The following is a 24,267-nucleotide window of genomic DNA, read 5'->3' as shown; positions in this document are numbered from 1 at the left end:
CATTCTTTATAGAGAAAAGTTGCACAATCACTTTTGGTTGGAGAGAGAACATCCTTGACGTGCTCTCACTCAAAGAAGTCTGGAGGGTTTCCATCAATAGTTGTTTTTCAGGAGAGAATTTAAGATTAAACTCAAAGATTTATTTTATTTTTATTTTGAATTGGGGAAAAAAAAAAAAACAAACCTATATGAAGTTGAAGGAAAGTTGAGAAACCAAATGTATGAAAGCTGATACTGTTTGGCCCTAAATAGTTCAGTACTAACAGTCCACAAGAATATTTCATGAAAATTGTTAGCTTTTCTCAGGTCCTAATTTTTTTCTGGAAGAAGAGATTAACATCATCTGTACAACGTCCTCCATTTGGTTTGAGGAGGAGTGTGGCAAATTGCTGTAAATGTAGCAAGACCAGACAGATGGACTTATCAAGGATGAGAGAATCATAAGGTGATGTGGCAGCTTTCCCAAATTTAAATTATGCATATTTTGGCCAAAATATTTCATTTTTTTTTAATATTCTTTTCTTTTTTTCTTGTTCTAAAGTTCTTTTCTTATTCTGTGGGAAATTTCCTGATGTGCTCTTTTCACTTTGAAGATGATCCCAGTCCATCTCTCAAGAGGAACTTATCATATCCCAACAATCAAGAGAATTTTACAAAATTCACAGCTAGCCCAGCCTCTTCTGTTGGACTCCAGGACAACTCTGAAACTGCTTTCTGGCACTAAGATCTGCTACTAACATCTGCTGTGAGCATGACTGAAAAACTGAAGAGCACACTCCCCTCTCTTCAAATCCTATTAATAGGAAAAAGAATTTTTGGCCAAGGATTTTTTTTTTTTTTATTATTATTATTATTATTTGCAGCTGCTAGGACTCTATGGATCTTCATGGAAGAGGTGGATGGGGAATTTAGGGCAAGATTAGTTGCTTTGATTACAGAAGGATTTGCAGGGCATTGGAATATACTTAATCTGCACAATTGATCCAAGACCTCCACCCAGCACTGGTTAGCCAAGCCTGTAGATGTTTAAAACTCATAAAATCTCCATGCTTTGCCTTAGCATTGTATATTTCAACAAATATTTGCATACATATGTGCAGAAAGCACATAGATCAGGGTGTTGCCTTCCATGTATGCTGCACTGTCATGACAAAGGAAAGGGATGCCCAATGGTGAGAGAAATACCCTGATCTGTTAGGGCATTCAGGCCATTGATAGGCCTGTTTGCAAAACAAATGCCTGGCCAGCAAAAAACCGTGGGTCTAGAAGAGGAACAGACAGGTCGGACAATGACTACAAATCAAAACTACTTAACTGAGATTTCTGAGCATTGCCAGAAACCTCCCCTCCAAAAAAAACAGACTGTTTATAGTAAGGGGCAATGTGCTGCGGCTGTTTTGACTTTAACAGAAGTGAAAAGGATGCTTTTTTTTTTCTTTCTTTTTTAATGAGAAATGCTGAGACAGCTATATCATGAATATATTTTCATAGAATCACCAAGATTGGAAAAGGCCATCCAGTCATCCAGTCCTACCGTCCACCTACCACCAATATTTCCCCACTAAACCATGTCCTTTAAATCATTTTATCATGAATATAAACCAAACATATTCAGGTAATTCCTATAGGACTGTACAATTCCTTAATTTTACAAGCTTCGGCTGAGCATCCGAACATGGTGATGCTTTCATACACTTTTCTGGGTCTTCTTTACCATTATTATCACAAGATCCCAAGCTGTAGCCCTGCAGGCTTGAATTAGTAGAACTCAGAATTTCCTGTGTCTGTGCTGCCTGCTGCAATGTCAAGAAAGAAAATTGTAGTGAAGGAACATGGTGAAGCTCCCCCCTGGTGTTTCTTCCAGAGGAAAGCATGTACTGTCCTCCAGATATTATTCAATTCAATGCAGAAGAATAAGTAGAAAAGCCTTTTACAGGGCATTGAAAACAATCCAGGAATTCATTTATTACTTTGCAGAAACATCTGCATCTTATAAAGTTTGCAGGGATCTCTTAGTCTGATCAATGGGGTACCTGGATATTTTCTGCACTTAATTCTTATTTGTCATGGACAGAACAGGAGCAGAATGTGAATGAGAAATATAAACTTAAAGGCAAACCTCTGCAATGTGAAGGAAGTCTCAGAAGGTGGAATTCAGCATAGGTAGGGTTCGTCTTATCCAGTTTGGATGTCTGCATTGAAAATGTCTCTATGTGAGCTGGGTGGCTCTGCTTCATCCGTGGTCCTTCCATGGTCAACAGAGATCCAGTCAACAGGAAAGATGAACCACTCACCTGGCTGAACGCATTAAGTATAGGTTGATAAATTGCTGTCAGGCACTCCTTTCTCAGGTGATCATGCAAAAATACATTGGGACTGTTGGGCTCCATCAGAGAGGGGATGTGGCTGTGGTGAACTGAAATGAATTGGCAGAACCAGCTCTCTGTACACCTTCTCATGGAAACAAATCCCTTCTCTATTAGCACCTCTATGTAGGGATTGGCCTCTTCTCCCAGGTAATAGCAATAGGATGAGAAAAATAATGGCATTAAGTTGTGGCTGGGGAGATGCTGAGGGATGTGGTCAGTGGGCATGGGGGAGGGGGAAGGGTTGGGGACTTGGGGTTGGCTTGGTGATCTTACAGCTCTTTTCCAACCTTAATCATTCTGTGATTCTATGTACCAGGATCTGGGAGCAGCAGGATGAAGCCCAAGCAGATCCATACATAGAAATGAGGAGTGCCTAATACAGGCACTGGGGTTTCAAGCTCTTTGTGCTGTCAGAATAGATCTCCAAAGGGTCTGAATGGTAGATTATCAAGATGGCACAGCAACTCAGTAAAAGAGATCTGTAATTCAACAGATATTTGGTTGAAACACCAGCATAGATCCCCATCTCAAACACATTTGTAATTTGGAACAGTTAGCAATCATATTCTGTGGCTAAGAAATAAATTCTATGCAATGGGGAAATGACTGAAATGAATTCTATAAGCATGAAATCTTGATTTAGAAAAATAATGTAAGTAAATACAAATCCGAAAATTGTTAACTGTTTGGCTTTGAAGGGGTTATTTAAACCAAAGTAAGGCTGAGATTAGGAAAAGCTTTGAATAGATACCCTTATCTTAGTTATTTTAATGGGAATTTGGCATTCAAGTCTTCAAAATGGTCTGGAAAATCTCAGCCATGAGGCTGTACTTACAGACACCCAGTGCTATCCCAGAGTGTGTGTGCATGGTGTGTGTATGTATTCCTGCTTGATAGATGCACTCTGCTGTGAGCAATACTCATTCTTTTCTCCTTCCCAGGAGCTTTATGTGATCTGGGATACGAATTCTTCCCTGCACCAGCTGTTATGATGACGGTTGACCTCCCATATCACTCCATCCTCATATCTAAATATAAGCCAGTGCTTGCCATTCAACGGGCCATGTCACAACAAAGGCCAGGGGTGCCAACCAGCCTGAAAGAGAGACAGTCTGCAGCAGGTGAGCTGGGAAGGTGTCAGCAGTGCCCCGGGAGGGTAAAACCCATCTTTGGGACCTGGGCTGTAACCCAACCTCCTCAGTGCACATGTACACACGTGCACACCCGGACTAAAAATGCTTGAGCCAGTGCCAGCTAGCCCTAAAACCCCCAATCTCTTCTTCCATTTAAGTGCTAATTCGTAACAATGCCGTATCGGATGGCTTTAAAATAGCCGGGCAAGTGTCTTGTCCTTTTATAGCAGTGGCCCCATTGTAAGCTCTGGCATGTGACAGGTCTGAGAGTGACACATTGTGACTTCAAGAGATTGGACAGGGATAAAGACCTGTGTGCACTGGTGACTTTTCCTGCAGCAGCCATCTCTCGCCTGTCTGTCTCTTTCTCTCCTTTCCAAAAGCAGCCCACCAGCAAGGCACCATGCCTCCGAAGAAGCCTGAACCTAAGAAGGCACCTGAACCCAAGAAGGAAGAACCCAAACCAGCACCTAAACCAGCAGAACCAGAGCCCAAAAAAGAAGTTGAATTTAACCCAGCTTCTATCAAAGTATGTACCTTTTAACACAGTAAGGGGAGGAAGCAACCAGGACTGGTGGGACTTGGGTTGGTGGTGGTTCTGGTGTTGACACGGTATTTGGTATTTTGGGCAAAAAGCAGAAAAGATGATTGCTGTAGGTTGAGTCAACGCAAATTCATTGAGGAATCTGCTAAATAGAGAAGTTAAAAGCCAAATCTTGTTCGATCTAACAATGTCCAGACCTGTTTGACCCTTTTAATAACCAAAGTAGCAAATTTAGCTGCTTGGAAGTTCCACTGACCTTAATGGGTGTAAAAGCTCCTCTGTAGGGAATATTATAGGAAGATGCCAAGAAGGGTAGACCGTACTCAGGACTTGGCACTGATTAGTCAGTGGCCAAGGCCGCTTGGGGTGGGCTTAGATCATTCAGTGGACTCATTGCTATCCTCCTGCAATGCACCATAGTAGACATCACCAGCGTGGAACTTCCTTAGAGTGAACCAGCAGCAATTCCTGCAGTTTTCCTGAAAAGCCCAACTGGATGACAAGGAAACGCTGTGTTTGTGTGTGTCTGTGTATTCTGGAAGGGAGAGAGAAACTCCATCAAAAAGAAAAGGTTTCCTGAATGATCTGCTATTTTGGCAGTCCATCCCAATGATCCCTAACAGAACGTGAGCCTCTCTCCTTAGAGCAATCTCTGCTGATCTCAGTTGGGATTGCTGAAGTCTTGCTCATGTGTGCTGAGACAAAATTAATGACATTTCTGAAGTAGGTTTTGAGAGAATTTGTGCCACTGGTCTTGCCTGTGTAAATCAGTCTCTCAGCTGCCTGAGACTTGCCATCATCATTGTCCTTGCAGTAAACCACCCCTTTGATGGGGAACTACCAACATTTAGGAAATGCTACGGGTTATGAAGCTGTGAAGTAGGGAATTCCAGTAAGATGAGGCTGGAGATCTGTTTTTCATTCAGATGCTTTTAACCATGATAATGGTCTGTTCAGCAGGTAAGTCAGTCTTTTTTGTAAAAGAAAATTTCCCTCAAAGTGTGATGGGGAAAAAAAAAAAAGAAACACATTCTTTCAGAAATAATCATGAAGTTTCAAAAAGTGGCATCTTGATTTATAGAAATGAAATAAGCGAAGAAAATTCTGAAGGTAACTAGTTCTCCCTTGTTCCTTCCACATCATACAAATTCACAGGGAATATCAGAAATCTCTGCACCCATCTTTGGGAGTGGCTTTCCTATATGCTTTGCACAGTAAATAGCACACAGTACATAGACACTGCAAGGCATGGAAAGATTTTCTTTTGTAAAGCATTGTCCTTTAAGATGGAGAAAAAAGAAGCTCTGCAGCACCTCACAGGTTTCCTTCTTGTGCCACGTGATGACTGCATATCAATGAGAAGTATGTTGTTTATTAGTTTAAAACAACCAAAGAAATTCCTGTTTCCTGCAAGAAATTGGATAACTAACATCATAGAATCATAGAATGGCCTGGGTTGAAAAGGACCACGATGCTCATCCTGTTTCAGCCCCCTGCTATGTGCAGGGTCACCAACCATCACACCAGGCTGCCCAGAGCCACATCCAGCCTGCCCTCGAATGCCTGCAAGGATGGGGCGTCCACAACCTCTTTGGGCAACCTGTTCCAGTGCCTCACCACCCTCTGGGTGAAAAAGTGAAAAACTTCCTCCTAATATCTAACCTAAAACTCCCTTGTCTCAGTTTAAAACCATTCGCCCTTGTGTTATCGCTATCCATCCTTGTAAACAGCTATTCCCCCTCCTGTTTATGAGGGAGACCAATAACATGGGAGACGTGGTGATTGCTTGTGCTTATGGTGAGCCAGGAGAGACAAGACAAGAGTAGATAACGACAAAGAAAAGAAATCACAAAGCCCCACTGCCATCCATAGACCAGCTCAGGTCTGAGGTGAGGAATGAATGTCTCTGGGACCCTACTGTGTGTCTCTTCACTGCTGAGGACCCCACAGAAGTTCTCACGGGTGGCTCATGAACTGTGGGCTGCTGTAACTGCACTGTGTCCTATAGCTGGGAATCCTAACCAATGGTTTTCTGCCTTAAATCATAACAACCTTCCAACCTTTCAGTTTAAATACTGGTGAAAAAAAAATAAAAAAATACCCGCAACCTATATCAAGAAGAATTCTCACTGCAAGGAATTCAGTTCTGGGCAGTGTTAGAGTCAAGGCTGCAGTGCTATGAGCAGGGCTTTGCTGTGACCTTGGGCAAGCAGTACATGGGGGTATTCGTATATCTCTGTTGCTGCCTCCGTACTTAACATTCCTGCATTGTAAAAGGAGGGGGGTGGAAACTGCAGTAACTTCTTTCAGAGGGCATTCATACCTTCAGTTGGGATACCATGACATTATGGTAATATTCAGCTGGGATACTGTGACATTGTGGTATGAAGGGCACCTAAGTCCAGTATAAAGTTGAGCTGCAATAGTAATAAAAAAAAAAAATAGCATCACTCAAAGAAACAGACATGAATCTTTGTAGTCACAATGACTGAAAAGTCATCAAACACATTTTCAGCCAAGCAGGATTTGAAATTGATTCATGTCTGCATTTTTGTGAAACTACTCATCCTATACACTTACCCATCCAGATTATTATTTCTCCCTTCAGTGCAGTTTGAAGTTATGAACTCTTCTAATGGTTTTTAAAGTACTAAAAAACATGTACTGGGTTTCTAAAAAATGAGTAAATCCCCTGATAATATCTCTTCATTTTTGTGGAGAGTATCCCATTATCTGCTATAAATGAACTAAGGAAAGCATTGACAGACAAACTATTTGGTTCTAGGGTAGTTTGTTTCCCAATACTCATAGCAATGGGAGATGATGTTCTCTAGAGATATTTTCCTGGGAATTTTTCAATTAAGTGTTTATAATCAAAAATATTTTTGTTAAAACTGAAGCCATTCGCATGCAAGGGCTGGATCTGGCAAATGTATACTGCTTCCTGTTCCATAACCTAGCTCTGGTGGAGCTCAGACCATCTGGTGTAGATCAGAATACCTCCCTAGATCATTGTACAACATTTGAAAAAATGTTTTAATGAGTTCTGAAATTCTTCAAACGTCCCAGTTCTGCGTTTCGGGATGAAGATGGTTCTTTTTTTATGCTTCATGCATAAGACAATCTATAGCTGAAAGAACCAGACTTGTATCAAAACATAGCATTGAAAATGATAAAAATGTGTGCTTTAATTGGAACATCTCGAATTATCAATATCCATTACTCAGAATTTATTGTACAGTTGTATTTCTGGAATTTGTTTTCACAGAGTAAAAAGTCTCAAAACTACAATGTGTCTGTGTAAGAAAAAATAATTCTTATTCCTTCTTCTTTTCTGTTACAATACATGGCCATGATAATGGTCCATCAACATGATTCTGCAATCTAGAATCATACAAGTTTTCCTGCCACTTTTCTTACTGCTTCTTGGTCAATAGCAAGGCCTGAATTGGGATCTCAGTCATCATAAATGTGAGTTACAACCTTTTAAGTATGCAGAAATATTCCAGAGTTTTATTTTGAAGACTTTAACTTCTATACTTATATGGCCCTACAGGATCAGACCCCAAAGTTAAATTTTATGAAGTAGATTGTGTGCAATTTAATGTTGCTAGAAACTCAGAGAAAAGAGTTTTGTTTGTTGAGTTAGTTGGATGGTTGGTTTGGGCTGTTTGTACTTTTTTCTTTCGTCTATTTGTTTCTCTGAAGAGTCTGTTTATGCTTTTTTAAGAAAGTATTTCAGTTTCCCTGAACTTAGTTTGGAGAACAGATTTTCCTTAGGAGATTGTGTAGCAAGAAGGTTGTCCTTTCCATTTATTCTTCATTCCCTTCTGAAAGCTCTCTTTTAGTAGAAGGGGGACGTATTGCCAGAAATAAATTCTTCTCTCCTGAAAAGTAATAAGACTAATGCAAAACAGGAGTCATCTGTTGGTGACACAGAAAAGGGGAATGACCATTAGAAAGTGGATCATTGACCCCAAACAGATCATTGACAACCAGCAGAGAAAAGTTCTCTGGAGAGTTGTTCTTTGTGTTGATGCTTGACACCTATATTGGGATGGATTGAATCAGTCCATGGAGATGGCGATCCATGAAGGAGGGGATGAGGCAGGGATTTAGGTGCCAACATTTCAGCTGCTAAAATTAGCAGAGGTTGACGTGTACCCAATGTCCTGGGTACAAAAAGGTCATGCAGAGACAGCTGTGGGGACCTGGAAGGGACACGGCTTGCCATATGCAATTATCCCTAATAATCACATTTTCCTGTGCCGGTACTTGATGTGCTTATCGTAGCAGCATGCACTGATATTGGTGCCTGGGGAAAAAACAGAACTTATTTTTGTGGAGCACTGTGATCTTGAGGCCTTGTGAAACCTGTTCTCCTTGAGAAGCCCTGAAGGCTTCAGAACATCTGCAGGGACACTCAAAAATAAAAGCTTCTTTTTCTGCAAGAAGAGATGAAAGGGCTTCCCACAGGGGAAAAAAGCAGACACATCCCGCTTCAGCAATGAGCTGAGGTGAGACTGTGAGAGAACAGTTGTCCGAGGAATTTGTTTTGGGCTGAAGTTAACTGCACTGACTGTATTTCAGGATAGCTTGAATGTAGGAGAAATGTATGACTTAACAGTGGATGTAAGCGTGAGAAGTGCTTTGAGATGAGAGAAATTAAAAAAGCAGAAGCTACTTGTGTTTTATTACTGTGCACGAGGAAGAAAAAAAAAGACTTAAAAATGTTATTATTAAATAAATTCAGTTCATGGGGGTAAAGGATGTCTGAACGTAATTTTGAATGATGGCAAGTATTTTACCTGGATGGAAACAGTGTGAGGTCCCAGGGGTGCACATTTATCTTGGTGTTTGGGTCCCAGCAGAGAGTGAGTTTGTAGCTTGTGGCAGTAGTGCAGGTCCTTTGCAACACAGATGCTTGGAAAGCATGATACAACAAGGCTTGCATAGGAGAGAGATGACTTTTTCTGCCTTATTTGTTGGGACAGATATGACTCAAATCCCAACATAATGATGAACCCCTTCCTTCTGGAACATTCTTCGGCACCATTCATCAGTTTCACTCTAACCTTGATTTACACCAGGAGAGCTCTGTCAACAGCTCACCAGACAGAATGTGGCACAGAGCTGTCCCCACCATGTCCACTGACCACATTCCTCAGTGCCCCATCTCCACAGCTCCTGATCACCTCCTTGGATGGTAAATCCACCACTTCTCAGGGCAGTCTTTGTCACTGCATTAACACTCTTTCAGAGCAGAAATTTTTCCTAATATTCAACACGTGTGGGATGATTTCTACTTGCTTTTGAGTAAATATGCCCCCAAGACATTGTAAAGGCATCCAGTTATTAAGAACATATCTAATTCAGAAGAAAGGTTGTCTGGTTACTCCTTGCATTGTATCAACACATCCAGCTTGAAATAATAAATAACACTGTGTTTCGGTAAGACGTGGAGATGCAGGTCTTTGCCCACTTTACAGCCTTCCAGGGTGTTAGAAAACCTCAGTGAGAATTTGGACAAGTCTTTCTCGAGAACAGAGTGGGAGCTCTTTACACATACATGCTGGAGGCTCCAAGATCAGACTTCTAGTCAGCTGTACTTGGCCACCACGTGGGTTCAACCACCCAACACCCTCTCGTCTTTCTCTCTCTCCAACCTATGTTTCCCCTTGGTTTCATTCCTCACAGGTGTTACATGTTCCCATTGTCATCACCACTGTTGTTATTGGCCCACAGTGCATCTCAGTAGAAGCACTTTTAGAAAGCAATTTCCCTCCTGTGCTCACATGTTTGGAAGTTTCTGAAGTGGGCAGTCACCTGCCAGGCTAAACTTAGTCCATGCTGGGCCTCTTCCACTCCCAGCGGTTTCTTCCTGTGCTTGAAAGCACAGGGAAATTTGAGCAGCAAGTCTTGAAGAGGCCCCAGGCGAAAAACGACTGACAGTTTAGTAAAGACAAAAGACCCCATTGCAAAGTCATGGAAGTCAGAGAGAATGTTTTACTTTTGAGTTTTTATGGGATTTGCCTCTGGCTCACCACTCTTGCTGTGAGTTTTTGCTCCTACAAGGTGTGACAACTTCGGTCATGAAGTTTAGTTTATCATGATTTATTTTTAATTTAGTGTGTTGCAAATGCCTCTTACTGCTCAAAAAATTGCATTGATATGGCACAGTATCTTCAGATGCAGATTATTGAACTTCTCTAACTCCAGAGGAAGATTTTAGATGGATGGATGGATGGATGGATGGATGGATGGATGGATGGATGGATGGAGGGATGGGAGGAAAGGAGGGAGGGAGAGAGGGAGGGAGGGAGGGAGGGAAGGAAGAAGAAGGAAAAGGAAGGGAAGGAAGGAAGGAAGGAGGGAGGAAGGAAGGAAGGAAGGAAGGAAGGAAGGAAGGAAGGAAGGAAGGAGGGAGGGAGGGAGGGAGGGAGGGAGAGGAGGAGGGAGGGGAGGAAGGAGGGAGGGAAGAAGGAAGGAAGAGGAAGAGGAAGAGGAAGAGGAAGAGGAAGAGGAAGAGGAAGAGGAAGAGGAAGAGGAAGAGGAAGAGGAAGAGGAAGAGGAAGAGGAAGGAAAAGGAAATTCACTTGCTGTGTCTCACAGGTTAGATATATGAGACTCAGCAAGTAGCTACAGGTTCCCAGTAAAGGTAAACAAGTACTTTCAAAAGTTCATTCATTTCACCCTAAAGATGAGAGTCTTAAGTGGATTAAATAAGGTGGTGGTAGAGAAGGGAGCCCATTGAATTGCAGGGACATTTAAGCCATGGTCTGGTTGCAGCTGAAGAGCCCTACTGGCTTCTTTTCATGCTCCAGCTTACAAGAACTGCAAACATTTAGTACTCCAATACAGCACTGCCAGAGCTGAGCTGTACCTGGATGCAAGCCAGTAAAACTGTGTGGTGTGTATAACACCATATGGCTCAAAAGATATGAGTTTCTACTAGTTTGGGGATTTTTCCATGATACAGGCATTGGCTGCTGAATGTTAGTGCCCATGGCACTAGTCTAGAAGAAATGTTGGACCTTCTCCAAATTCTTGTCTCTGGACTGCCTGTGAAAGAGAACAGATCCTCAGGATCACAAATTTAAGCTATTTTTATCATGTCTGAAAGAAAATCCCACATCCTTCCCATTCACCATCCCCATGAAACTGTGGGGAATCAAACCTCAGTGGTCAATGAACCTTCTTAGGGAAGATCTGAGCTGAGGATTGCAGCTTACGTTGAAGCAGTTCCTTCAATTGGGAGCTAGAAGGGGATTGTCCTCCTGGAGTGGTTCCTCTCCAAATTTGGGACGTCTGAGGTCCATGGCAGAGCACTTCCCTTAATAAATGATGCTTTCTCTCACACTGTCCTGATCCTACTGTGTAGAGGGAGGCTCAAAGATGTGATCTTGCACATTGCACACATGATCATATGCAAGGAGATGAAGTTCAATCAAAGGATGCTGTCAGGGCTGTCAGCACAAGTGTTTGTCCCTTTTCCTGAACTTCTTCAGCTGTGAGGGTCTGTTGGTTGCAGCTACCAAAGTTTTTTTCTCAAGAATGGTGGATGAGGTGCCCTGCCTTGGTGCTGGATATTAGATTGTTGTTTTTTTTTTTCTTTTTCCAGAAAGAGTGGCAGTGCTTTGGCATAGGCTGCCAGGGGACATGGTGGAGTCACCATCCGTGGAGGTGTTCAAGGAATGTGGAGATGTGGCATTGAGGGACGTGGTCAGTGGGCATGGTGGGGGTGGGTTGGGGTTGGATTTGGTGACCTGAGAGGTCTTTTCCAACCTGAACAATTTTATGATTCTACAAAATCTACTTGCAATGTTCATATTTATAATGTTCCATTAGCAAATTGCTTAAGCACTCCTGGATGGACCCCAGGGATAAGCATAGCTAGAATGTCATGCTGCCATAGCACGCTTCTAAAGACAGCTCTGCTCTCTTATTCTCTTTATTTATCACTGTCGGTGTCACTCTGAAAGTATGGGACATGCTCAGCCAGGCTGGCTGCTGTGGGGCAGTTTTTAATAACAGAGAGAGCACCTTTCTCCCTCCTGTCCTTCCCTTTGGAGCAGCTGGTCTGGGTTGACATGAATTTGGCAGCTTGTTCTGCAGAAGTGCATCAGTGTCTGAAAGGGTAAAGGGTATTTCAAGGTTAGGAAACAATTTATGGCCCTGACCTGGTGAAATGTGACATTGGATGCAGCGTGTGGGATGACTCCAGTTGCTGGGACTGGGAACACATTTCCAAAGGAGAAATGTAGGCGAGGATGCAAGACTGTGCAATGGCATGCAATGGGAAAACAAAGATAAGGGAGTTGGATCAGGTGGAGAAAGAGACCAACAAGTGCTGAGGGATAGTGGTTTTGAGGAGAGAGACTTGATTGACCTTGTTTTTTCTGGAGACCATGGATGACCCATGTAATGGGTTGATGGAAGGACCAGATGATCTTAGTGGTCTTAAATGACCACGTAAATGACCTTAATGATTCTATGATTCTGACTGTTCATCCAGTATCTGCTTTTGCCTTGACTCCTGTGGAATGAAATAGAAGATGATTATCACAATTAGTCTCTTTTGGTTGATCAGACTGCAAAAAGGAGACGTTCCCCACCAGCTGCTAGCACAATGCTGTCTCAAGCTAGAATGGGGTAGAAATAGAAAGATGTTGAGCAAACATGCATTCAAACACAGCAAAAGGGATTCTTTGTAGTATATTCCACTCATTCTCAGGGCCAAAACCAAACAGCTTTGGAAATTGAAAGTGCTTTCCAGATGGAGTTTCTGGGCCAGCAGAAATCTGGCTATCTCTGTGTATCTGTCTTGTTCTCAGAGCTGGGTGATGTTTCTCGTAAAAATGCTTTTCTAGGAGATTTGGCAAGTGCAGCTTGGTGGCACCGAAGTGTTTTGCAAACACACAGAGATTTTTGCAAAGGGTTTTCAAAAAATATGAAAAGGATAATGAAAATTACCAGCTTCAGCTTCTGAAGCAGCTTCTAGTTTTGGAGAGTTCTCTCATTCTTCTATACAAAAAAATACCCAGAGATCTTCAGTGATTAAAATTACTACAGTTTGGGCAAAAGGGAACATTTTGACCAATCTGGGATAATCTTTCTTCTCCATTTCCAACTAAAACTGTCATCAAGTAAAACACAAAACCCAAACCTGTTTTTATTCATCATGAAAAAGACTTTTTCCCCCCAAAATCAGGAAATTGCTCAGTGGCACTCTAAAATACATAGTAGCATGATTTTCTGGTTGGTTTCCTCTTCCAAGTCTTTGTTGTGCAGCTGCCAAACAATAACCTTTCTGCAGTGTCTGATGCCTGTGGCACGGGGATGTGCAAAGCCCAACATGTAAACAGCTCAGCCTGGGCTGAGGGATGTCCAGATGAAAACGTGTCAAACTTCATAAGCTTTTTTTTTTTTTTTTTCCCTTCTTTTTTCAATATTTGAAATAACTCAGTGTTGTTGCAAGGCTGAATCTTCAGGTCGAGTAGCAAAATGTGCAGCCTGTGTATGGACTGCAAAAGAATTTTCTGCACATGGCTTTGCTGGGTCGCTCATGGGATGGAGATGGTCTTTGTAGTGAGTCTTAAATTTAAAGTCAAATTTTGTGCAAGCAAGCATAGAGATTGTTTTTCCCACCTCCCTCTGCATTTCCCCTTGTGCCCCTGCATGCTTCACATCATTTATTTGTCTGCCCCCATCTCTCTGCATTATTTCCCACTCTGCTTTTCACATCTGTGCAAGGCATGCAAATGGCCCTTGGAGTTGTGCAAGTGGAGCACTGGTTGGAAAGGATTCAAACTGACCTCAACAGGGCTGTTGGGATGCAGCTATTATTTTTCTGGTTCGCTTTCTCTTTGCAGTCATTATCTCAGACCATCTAGGACATGAGGGTTGTTGATTTCTGCTTTGCCACCGAATGAACTTTGCAGCTTCTCGAAAAGATGGGTTGAGAGAATAATAAATAAGCCCTTTTTTGGACAGTTTCTGGGTTTTTCAAGTGTCTCTGCAACAGGTCCTGACCTAGAAAGCCCTCATGGCAACATATCCTGCCGCAGAAATTTATCATCTGAGATCTCAGCCAGTTTGCTTGCCTGCTTCTCCGGCACGTGGTGTGGATGAGGCCCCTGTAGGCTTGTTTGCATGTCTATAGCTGTGCAGATCTCATGCCACAGGTGTGTTGGCCCATGTTGGGAACAGAGTAATGGCCACCCGACCCCACAGCTGGACTGTTTTCCCTCCTGACCGTGCCTCCCAGCTTCTCTTCTGCTCTGTGCTCCTTTTCCTCTCCAATCTGCCCCTGGATGTGTTATTAACAGTACAGTCTGGAGAAGGAGCAGCTCTGTAATAAGATCTGCATTTCTCGCATAGCTGCTAAACCTCAATCAATATGGTTTTAATCGCCATTTGTGTAACGTGCAATAACTATTAAATTTAAATTAAATGCACAGCTCAGAGCATGTAGAAGGCCCTGGCCAAAGTGCTAACTTTTCCCAAGTTGCTGGAAAGCTGGACTGTAGAGAGAAATTATTTCTTTCTCTCATAAACTAGTTAAATCCTGACTTGGAGAAGGGAGGAGAGTGGCTTCTAATAGAAACAGAAGCTTTGGGTTAGGAATTTTTGCAAAAATGTTAGCATTTGGAAAGATGTGTCCTGGTGGACTTTGCCCTGGTGCTGAGAGAATGGAAAACTTCATTAATGTATGTTCCCTGCTGGGAGTAGTGGCACACATGTCATGAGCTGAGCTGGGGACATGAATAATTGCTGGGGTGACAATTTGCTGCTTTGCTCTTGGTCACATACCCCATCCCTTCTCAGGGGCAGGTAGTGACCACACAGTTCCCAAAGTGTCACCAAGTCCCTGCCATGCTGGCCAAGAGCAAAACATCTCCAGAAATGCCTGCAGATGAGCCTCAGCCACACAGGCTGTGATGTGGGTGGATGAAGTGCAGCTTTCCAAATGAAAGAGCCCTTTGGCTTTGCTGTGTAGGTCACAGTGATGACCTTGGGAGCAGCCACCTTGAGTGAAGAACTTGCATTCTCCAGCAACAGCATGCAGATAGTGATAATTATAGCTCCAAGCTGGACTTGTGTGAAGGATTTGAAGGTGTTAGAAGAGTGAAGCTGATATAAATGCCTAAAAGTTACTACAGAACAGTTCTCCATGGCAGTAGAATGAGGCAGAGCGAATCTCTGGTTCCAGTTTGCTGTTCAGAAATATTTATTCTCAGAAACAGTGGTAATGCATTGGTACAGGCTGCCCTGGGAGTTGTGGAGGTCACCATTCTTGGAAGTGTTTCAGAACCATGGAGATGTGGCACTGAGGGACGTGGTTAGAGGACATGGTGGGGTGGGCTGGGGTTGGACATGGTGACCTTAGTGATCTTTTCCAACCTTGACGATTCTGTGATTTTATGATGCACCGATTCTCAGGCAGGGGTATGTGTTGGGTACCTGATCTGGACTGGCCCAAAGTGAAAGGAACCAGTTAACTCTGCACCAAAATCAGAAGAATGAGAAATGCTGCTTCTCCATGCATAGGCCTTCAGCTCGAGAGACCTGCCAACACACTGCACACACACTGGCAGATTGTGTCCCAAAGCATTCCAGCCCCTCCTAAAACTGTAGTGGTTCTGAATGGCTTCAAACTACGGAGCTTTCTGGTCTTAGACTCGCAGTGAGCTCCTCCACATCCTTCCTCTTTCCTCCCCCAGCCCATGGATTAACTTGTTTGCTTAGACTAAGTTGTAAGGTTTCCAAGTGGCAAAAGGATTGGTTAAAGCTCAGGTATTAATAAAAACAGGAATAACAAAGCAATTTCAAAGCATATTTCTTAACAATATTTCATTATAAATCTATATGTATAAAATTATCATATGCTGGCACTGTAAAGAAGTGGAAAGAAATATGGGAAAGAAAATGGATATAATATTAGTAGAGGGGTAATGCCAATATAATCTCCAGATTTTTTTTTTTCCCAAGAAAATTTCCTTCTTGAATTTAATTTCGCATCTCACTGTATGCATTCATCTTATATGGCATTGTTCCTTCCCCCATCCTATCTGCAGTCTGAATCCTAAAAAAGCAGACACAGAGAAGAGAGACTCAACTAAATTTGAACTGAAAGCATCGTGCTGTGCTGAGGGTATGCGGTCAGTTTCCAGCCCAGCTTCCTTTGATGAGATAGCTGCTTCCCAGAACCCCTGCCATAGCTGGGAACGGGGCTTCATTGCCACTAATAACAGGGTTAGGGAGAGCGTTAGTGGCTTTTGCTTGTGAGTGCTGTTCCCATTATGGGTTGATTCCCAGTGGGGTCAATCAGCAAGTCCCCTCCAGCAAGCCATACCCTCCACACTGATTTATCCCAAATCAGTAGTTGGGTTCCACTTTGTGAAAGATTTCTGTTGGCTTCCACCAGCTGAGAGCTTGAGTATGTTCTTTTTAAGCACAACTGAAACAGAACTTGGCAAGGGAGATCCTCACCTCTGGATTTAAAAGAATCAATGCAGATTTGTGGTGGTCCCTTAGAAATTATCAACTCTCACTTCTAGTTTGTCTGGCTGGCTTTGGGGTTAATGTGTGTGTATGGTTGTGAAAGTGGGTTGTACATTCTCTCTTTCTCTCTCTATGTAATATAATATAGGTATATATATGCATACACACATACTATGCATATATAGTGTATATATATACATACAAATATACACTAAACGCGCACAGACATAGGAAAGATTAGTGTGTGTAGATATCCCTATGTATATTCATATGTACAGATAAACGAACATACACATGCAAGCACTGATGTGGAAGAGCCAGTCTTTACATCCATGTATGCTCTTGTGCAATTCTTTATCAGAAGGCTTACATACATACTATACCCACGTGAGATGCTTGGTTGGACAATTTGGTGGCCACTGCCCCTTCCCCAGATCTGAACTCTGAGACCCACTTCAACTTTATGAAAGCAGCTCTGCTCCAGCAAACGCGTGCATCCAAAGCCCAGAATAGAAACAGCAGCAATCCATCGATTGTGTTTTCTGGGAAGTGACAGAACATCTCCACTGCTGGGCAAACACGGCTGAAAGATCAGCGAGAAGTCCGCTCCTGCAAACAGCCTTAGAAAAACAAACCAGTTAATGAACCACCCACCCTTAACAAAACAACAGCGGGGAGCACGGAGATTAAAAAAAGGCTCAAAGAGAACCCAGCTATGGTTAAGAGCAGCCTGACTATAACCACTGAATACTTGGAAGGAAAAAAAAAAAAAAAAGAGAGAGAAAAAATGTAGGAAAAGAGCTAGGAAAAGCTGTAGGAAAAGAGTAAGGAAAAGAGCTTTTCACAAGCTGGTGTTGACTTCTAGGTACACCAACATGGGGCAAAAAACGTCCTTTCTCTTTGATGTAAGGACTGCAAAAATAAACTGCCCCAAGCTCACCCCCCTCTATCTGGAGATGGACTGTCATCGCGTGCCGTGCTGCTTGGTGACAGCTCTTTACAAACACTGCCTCTTGCTTCAGTCTGCTTCCAACGTCATTGCGTACGGAGGGCAGCAGGCAGGGGTTGACTTTAATGAGTCTGAAAGGGCATTTGAGAGTGATGTACGCAGATCTCATAGTTTTGAGTGAAACTTGATGCAAAGCCTCAAGAAAACAGTCATAGTTCAGAGCACTTGTTAATTGTGATCAAGTTTTGGACCTTGACACTGTTGCAAGTGGACCAAGAAATAAGCAAAACAAAATTCTTAAAGGATCAGCTCCAGTCGTGGTTGTCAGAAAGTTCAGATTTTACTTCTTTCGGCATAGACTAAATAAACCTCTGAATCAAGTAAAGAAACCCAGCAGACTGCAGTGAATTGAAAGAGTAACAACTTATGGTGAGAGGGAGAGGGAAAGAGTTTCTCCTTCTTTCATTTTTCTTTCAATCAGGATTTGATGGAAGGGCAGGATTCAATATTTCCATCCTCTTGACCAGCCCCCAGCTGGAGCTTGGCTTTTGGGTCTTGATCTCAGTGGCAGTGCTGGAGACAGGCAGGAACACCCAGTACAGCTGTGGTTGCATTGCAAGATCAGAACACTCTATTATTATTATTTTTTTTCAGCTCACAATGAATAACATCCTCCTTAGGAAAATAATTGCAAAAAAAAGAAAAAGAAAACCAGCCTCCCTCCACTCCAAGCTCAAAGCCAAGTGGATTGCAACAATGGATTAGATTGTGCTCATTGATTTGCTAAAGGATAGTTTGGGCCCATTTGAATGTGGGTCTGACTTACAGTGTGGTTGCTTTGAGAGCATTATGTGCACCACTCCTGCCAGATTTGAGAAACAAAAGCCGAGCTCTCCCCATTGCCAGTGTGCTATCACAGTGACCCTCTGGCAGAGGTGGCTTAGCCCTGTTCTTTGTTGTCTCTGGACAGTTGCAAGGTGAAGGGTTGTGACATTTGAAAGGACTCCAGCTGTTTTTTGGCTTTACAGGAGCTGCAAGTGCATGGGAATGGAGTGTATTTCTAGGGGCTGGAGGTTGGCGCCATCCCAAACCTGGAAAGGTTTGGGGGTGGTGATGACTGCATTGCCAACGATGGGGAGAAAAAATAAACACCTTGATGTAGAGTGACGTTTGCATCGTGTGTTGCCCTATGTTCTGGAGCATTTGTGTAGGTGGTTTCAGGCTACATTTGGGGAAACCTTAACATTTTCTACTCAAGAAACAAAAGGTTTTCTGAGTGCACCATCGGGCTGCAAAATTGTCGGACTATATCTCAGAGGAAGAAAAACATGGCAGATGGTTGTGGTGGCCAGTGCTGTTGGTGAAGGTACTTCGCCAAAGAATTTTGTTTCCAGGGGGACCTCGCTGAGTAAGAACAAGAGTTTCAGCTACCACATCCAAAACTGACTCCTTAGGCTCCTTTCTGCTACATCTTGCCTGAGACCCATCAAGCTCATGTCAGTGAGGCCAAATGAATGCCTCACATGGTCTCATTCACCATAAGCATGACTGGCATGTCAATCAGCAGCCCAGAGGGTTACACAACCATGTCATCTGAGAAGAAAATTAGTCCAGAAAAGAGTAGTTGTTTTCAGGCTTGGTGAGGGAATTAAAATATAAGAAGAAAACAGCTTGGATTTTCAGGAGGAGGTTTTAGGGACACAAGAAAACCACAAAAATTCTTATTTGGCCACCTGAAATGGGTTTGTTCAGTTTGAAAGGAATTGCTTTGGTAGAGTTTGGAGTAATCTAGTGTGGAGGAGTGAGATTCTTTAAGTCAATTTTGCATGAAATATGTCACTTCAATATAAAAATTATTGAATTAAAAAAGAATAAGAAAACACCTGCCAGCATTTACAAGAGAAGAATATTTGATTTGAAAACGAAAATCAAAGAGCAAGGCTTTAAGTTGAAATAGTAAAAGTAACAATAATGGCAATGATAATAATATTAATTTTTTTTCTTACTAAATATATTTACAAAATTAAATACAGCAGTTTTTTACTCTTCCTGGACTTTTTGCCAGCATGTCATATCCACCAAATGTATCATCTTCTGACTGCTTCTCTCTGCCCTATTTGAGGCCTTTCATCTTACGATGAGATGACTGCAAGGGGCACAAACGCAGTGCTGACCCTCACTTCAATGTGGGATGGTGGACTCCATCTGTTTCCATGCATGTTGAGCTGGGAGATTGTTTTTTTTCCCACTGCCAGAAGGTTTGAAGGTCTGAAGCTCCAGGAAATGTTTCAATGATGTCCACATTCTTGGGGATCTTCTCTTCCCCATCAGACACCCAACTCATGGGCTGCTGTTTCAATCCAAGAGCAGACAGTACAGGCAATGTCTCATCTTCCTTACACCCAAGGCGCTCCTCCAGGATTTAACAGAGTGTATTTTTGAGGTTTTATAATTTCTTCCACAGTTATAAACATCTGAACAAACATCTGCTGTTGAGGCTGGTGAAGGGGGGCTGCAGAGAAGGAGGGAAGCCAGCCATCAGTAAATTGTTGGAGAATCTAAAACTATCAAGCTACAGGCAGAACAATCAGTTTACAAAATATTTTATATTTCTGGTGTTGCTTTTTGCCAGAAGTTGTCTCCATTCTTCAGAACAGCTGTTTCACTCTCTTAACAAAGCTCTGGAATTTCTCCTGCTCTGGAAAACTGTGGCAAAGCATTCCCCATTCTAAAAAAGAGAGCTACTGATTTATAGGCTTGGAATTGGAAAAGAACAGTGATTGAAAAGTGCACTGCTGCTTTGCCAGATTTGGACTCACTGATCTTTATGGGTCTCTTCCAACTTGGGACATTTCTCTCTTCTCTTCTCTTCTCTTCTCTTCTCTTCTCTTCTCTTCTCTTCTCTTCTCTTCTCTTCTCTTCTCTTCTCTTCTCTTCTCTTCTCTTCTCTTCTCTTCTCTTCTCTTCTCTTCTCTTCTCTTCTCTTCTCTTCTCTTCTCTTCTCTCTCTCTTCTCTCCTTCCTCTCCTCTCCTCTCTCTCTCCTCTCCTCTCCTCTCCTCTCCTCTCCTCTCTCTCCTCTCCTCTCCTCTCCTTCTCCTCTCCCTCTCTCCTCCTCTCTAAGGGAAGGCTGCTTTGAGTCACTGTATACCTGGACACTTTTCCTGAACCCGTACCCTGTAGAACTATTGGGGTGCAGTTCCTCACCTAGTAGGGTTTCAGACTACCATGCTATGTCAGAGCAGATATAATCTGAAATACTGAAATTCAGAGTCTTCTTCTAATTCCTTCCTCACAGAGAAACCTCGTGGGCTCCCCAAATCCACTTCTCAGTATGGCTGCAAAACTCATCACTTACCTTGAAAACGTAAAGTCTGCTGAAGGTATAATGGCAGAGGTGATGACATACATTCTGTTATATTTTTTCAACTCTTAGACCCAGATAAACAAAAAATTCAAGGTGACCATTTTCCAATTGGTAAATTCTGTTCTCAGACTCTGAAACAATACGTTTTCTGCCATTAAAGCAAACAAACAGAAAAAAAACCCACAAATCTAAATGGCTACACTAAAAGCCAATCAACTCTCATTTCCAGTCAATTTGAACTCAGCTCATGTTCTAGTCTAGTGTCCATACTGTACAGTTCCTCTTGACTCATCCTTAGCACAACCCTGGGAACTAAATGTAGATGTACCAAGAGAATTTCAGAAGCCAGAGATGATGAGAACTCAGGAATGACTACAAATAGTCAAGGAATGAGACTTGACTGTGTGCCAACGTTTGCCCATGGGCAGTGGAGGAGTTTGTGTACACCCTAATTGCTCTACGCAGAAAGGGCCAGGAGAAAGGACGATGAAGATGATGAGTATTAATAGATTTTAAAAGGTCTTAGTGGAAAAAAGAAAACATGTTTGTGAAATACAAATGCAATCTCAACGCAGTTACACTGATCTTTACGGCATTTTGGGCTCCTTTCCATCTGCTTCATGTCTGCTTCCTAAATTGTCCCCCAAGAGCAAAATAGGAAAGATCCTTTTCCTTCTCCAAAACTAGTTCTGTCAAGCTAAGTGAAAAACCTTGCTGTTTGTATTAGTATTCTTCAGAGTACTATGAAACAAGAAGAAAATGATATATTTTTTTTTTTTGGAGAGGCTCCTTTCTTGTGTTGTCTAAATACTTCTCCCCATATAACCTCCTGGATGCTGGTTAGTGACAGTTTTATTAATAGGACTTCTTTCAGGCTTAGCTATGACCGACTCAGCATGCACAGAATTATGGGTTTGATTGAGATACTGTGGGTTCACAAATAAAGTCCCTGAGATAAGAAGCTGTGAATGACGTTCAAAGCACAAAAGGATGCTTACATCTCTACTGGTCTCTCTGGGACAAAAACAGCTTAATGCCATCCTTTACGCAGAGAGGACAGTCTCATTTGGACCACAGTTTGTGCCATGGGTAACTAGGTAATTAAGACAAGATTGCTAAAACTTCATGGATGGGTCACAAATGGGCCACAAGCTGGCATTACACTTGGTGGGAAAAGGATTTAATTAAGATGCCTGGTGTCTACAAGGAATATGCAGCACAGCCGACACATCAGGGCAGGGGACAAGAGGAAAGTGATTAGCAGTCAGCAGCTCTGTCTCATATGGATTTGTACCAAGTAACAGCACCGTAAGCCTTGGTGTTGTGGGTCCTTGGCATTCATAGGAATATCCTTGAGTTGAAACCACATTGGCCAACAGAAAAAAAAAATGCCAGGGTAAACTTACATCTTCTAAAGTGTCAGCATTTTGAAAACAAACAAACAAATAAAGCCCCAAGGGAAACCATACTAGTTAACTCAAGGAACTGGAGAATGTAATGCCTATCTGGGAAAGCAAAGTCACATTAAGCCTTTAAGTATGCTCTGTAGCTTTGGGTGATGAAGGATGCTCTGCTGACTGAGTTCAGCAAAATGTGGAGTGATGCTGGTGGGAAGTTGGGTAATTGCCTGTGCATTGGGGTGGGTCTGGGCATCGGAATTGCTGCTGGGGGCTTTTGCTCCCTTGGAAGCCTAATGCAGTAGATCTGGAGAAGTATGGGTATGGAGCCACTATATGTAGGTGCAAGCACTGGGACCCCTCTGTCTGCTGCTTGCCTGACCTCATTTTTACAGCCAGTCCTCTGGAACCCTTCTGCCTAGAGTCCTGTTATGCTCATGGATAGCTGCACCTTTCCTCTTACTATGTGGAGATGGTGTTGGTCTTGAGTGTTCCATACCACTCTGAGAGAGAGGAGAGGGAAAACAAAACCCCAACCATCTTCAATCTAAATATAGCCTAAATTTATTCCATTCATTTTCAGTGATACCTTGTGGTTGTGTAAATGATGGCTCACCTTTCCCTTCAACTCCATGGTGGCATGTGCTGAGAGAGGAGAAAATAGCAGTAGACACCACCCACACATCTCTGAAGTTTTCCTGAGAGGAAGCCATGCCTGGGTGGTAGGTCTGGTCAGACTGTCTGCCACAGCCTTGTCAGCTGTCACGCACAGCCGTCCAGCTCTGGGTGGTGTTTTTATAGGGCCGTGATTAGAGGTGATGCATGCTCAGCCTTTCAGCCCAGACCTTCCCTTTGATCTGGCCGTGGGAATTTGCAGTCATCCTTTTTTTGTTCTGGCACAGTTTCTCCTGGCCCGCAGTCTGCCAGGAGGGCCAGCCCAGGCTTTCTGGGTGGGATTCACCAGATCAAGAAAAGGCATCTACATCTACATGTGTGAGTCACCCAGGCTCTTTATATCATCATTGTAAAATTGATTAATCCAGTCCGTGGAAATCAGAGCAAAATTAATCTCTTCCTCAAGCACAGAACTAAACAAAGTCAAATCACACCCTAGAAGTGTCCCTTTCACTCTGCTGCTTGGAATGAGAGATGGCTGACTACATCTGGCTGCCTACATCTAAGTGTAGCTGAGATTAATTCTTTCCCAAGAACAATCCATCAAAGTGATTTAAGTACGAGTTGCAAGCAGCTCTGGCCTTATTTCACCCACAGTTGCTGTTGATGCCTAAATAAACTCAATAGGCAATTAGTTTCAGTCAAATTCACAAAGCTTTATATATTTAGACGGATTGAGTGTAAGGCTGTCTGCTGACAATGCACCTGTATAAATGTGTGCCATGATGGATATTTATCTGTAATTTAGATGAAAAATGCAAATTTGGGATAGAACCTAATCTAGATGATTATAATCTTCATGACAAAGGTATGTTTGGATCTGTCTGTGTGTTAGAAAGGAAAGAACATTTCTATTCTTGTGTTGGTTCTTTAACTTACGTTCTCTACGTACTTCCTGCCAGACCTGGCTGCCAAATTATTTTATTAATTGGACTTTGTTCAAGGTAAACTATGACTGAGAATCACAAACAAAGTGATAATCCCCCAAATGAACTGATTCAGATAAGAGCTGAGCAGGGTGGACACAAAAACAGTGGCCTGGTTTTCAGCAGCTGCAGGATTAGTTGTGATTCTTTTTTTCCAAGTCCAACAGATGTTTTCTTGTTCCTCCTTCTCCTAAGCCAGAAGATGCTCAGAAATGGTATGGCAGGAAGAAAAAGACAGGGCATTGGTAGGATATATATGTAGGGGAAGGATTCATCCATAGGATTAGGGCTGATTAAATGAGGTACCTAAATAAAATATGGTCTTTTGATGTTTTCTACCAAGAGAGATTAAACCAGTAATTCCCTCTGCACCAAATACACTGCTTTCAAGAATGGCCAACTTCA

The 24,267-nt window shown here is 42.5% G+C and overlaps 1 protein-coding gene and 1 long non-coding RNA gene across 2 annotated transcripts in view; one reads left to right on the top strand and one right to left on the bottom strand.

The window, feature by feature from the left end:
* Positions 1-1,454: 1,454 nt before the first annotated feature.
* Positions 1,455-3,484, bottom strand: LOC146544056 (uncharacterized). The gene is made up of 3 exons (XR_014884075.1): positions 3,205-3,484; positions 2,120-2,298; positions 1,455-1,796 (listed from the first exon to the last, which is right to left on the bottom strand). It is a non-coding gene; the product is annotated as an uncharacterized LOC146544056 (long non-coding RNA).
* A 336-nt stretch (positions 3,485-3,820) lies between these two features.
* Positions 3,821-24,267, top strand: part of MYL3 (myosin light chain 3) — a 35,162-nt gene continuing 14,715 nt past the window's right edge. The window contains exon 1 of the mRNA XM_003206911.4: positions 3,821-4,031. Coding sequence (XP_003206959.1) covers positions 3,906-4,031 — 126 coding nt within the window. The 5' untranslated portion in view covers positions 3,821-3,905. The remainder of the gene's footprint in view (positions 4,032-24,267) is intronic.

Source organism: Meleagris gallopavo, chromosome 6 (assembly GCF_905368555.1).
Source record: "Meleagris gallopavo chromosome 6, MGAL_WU_HG_1.1, whole genome shotgun sequence".
Lineage (NCBI taxonomy): Eukaryota > Metazoa > Chordata > Aves > Galliformes > Phasianidae > Meleagris > Meleagris gallopavo.
This window is presented reverse-complemented; position numbering and strand designations above follow the sequence as displayed.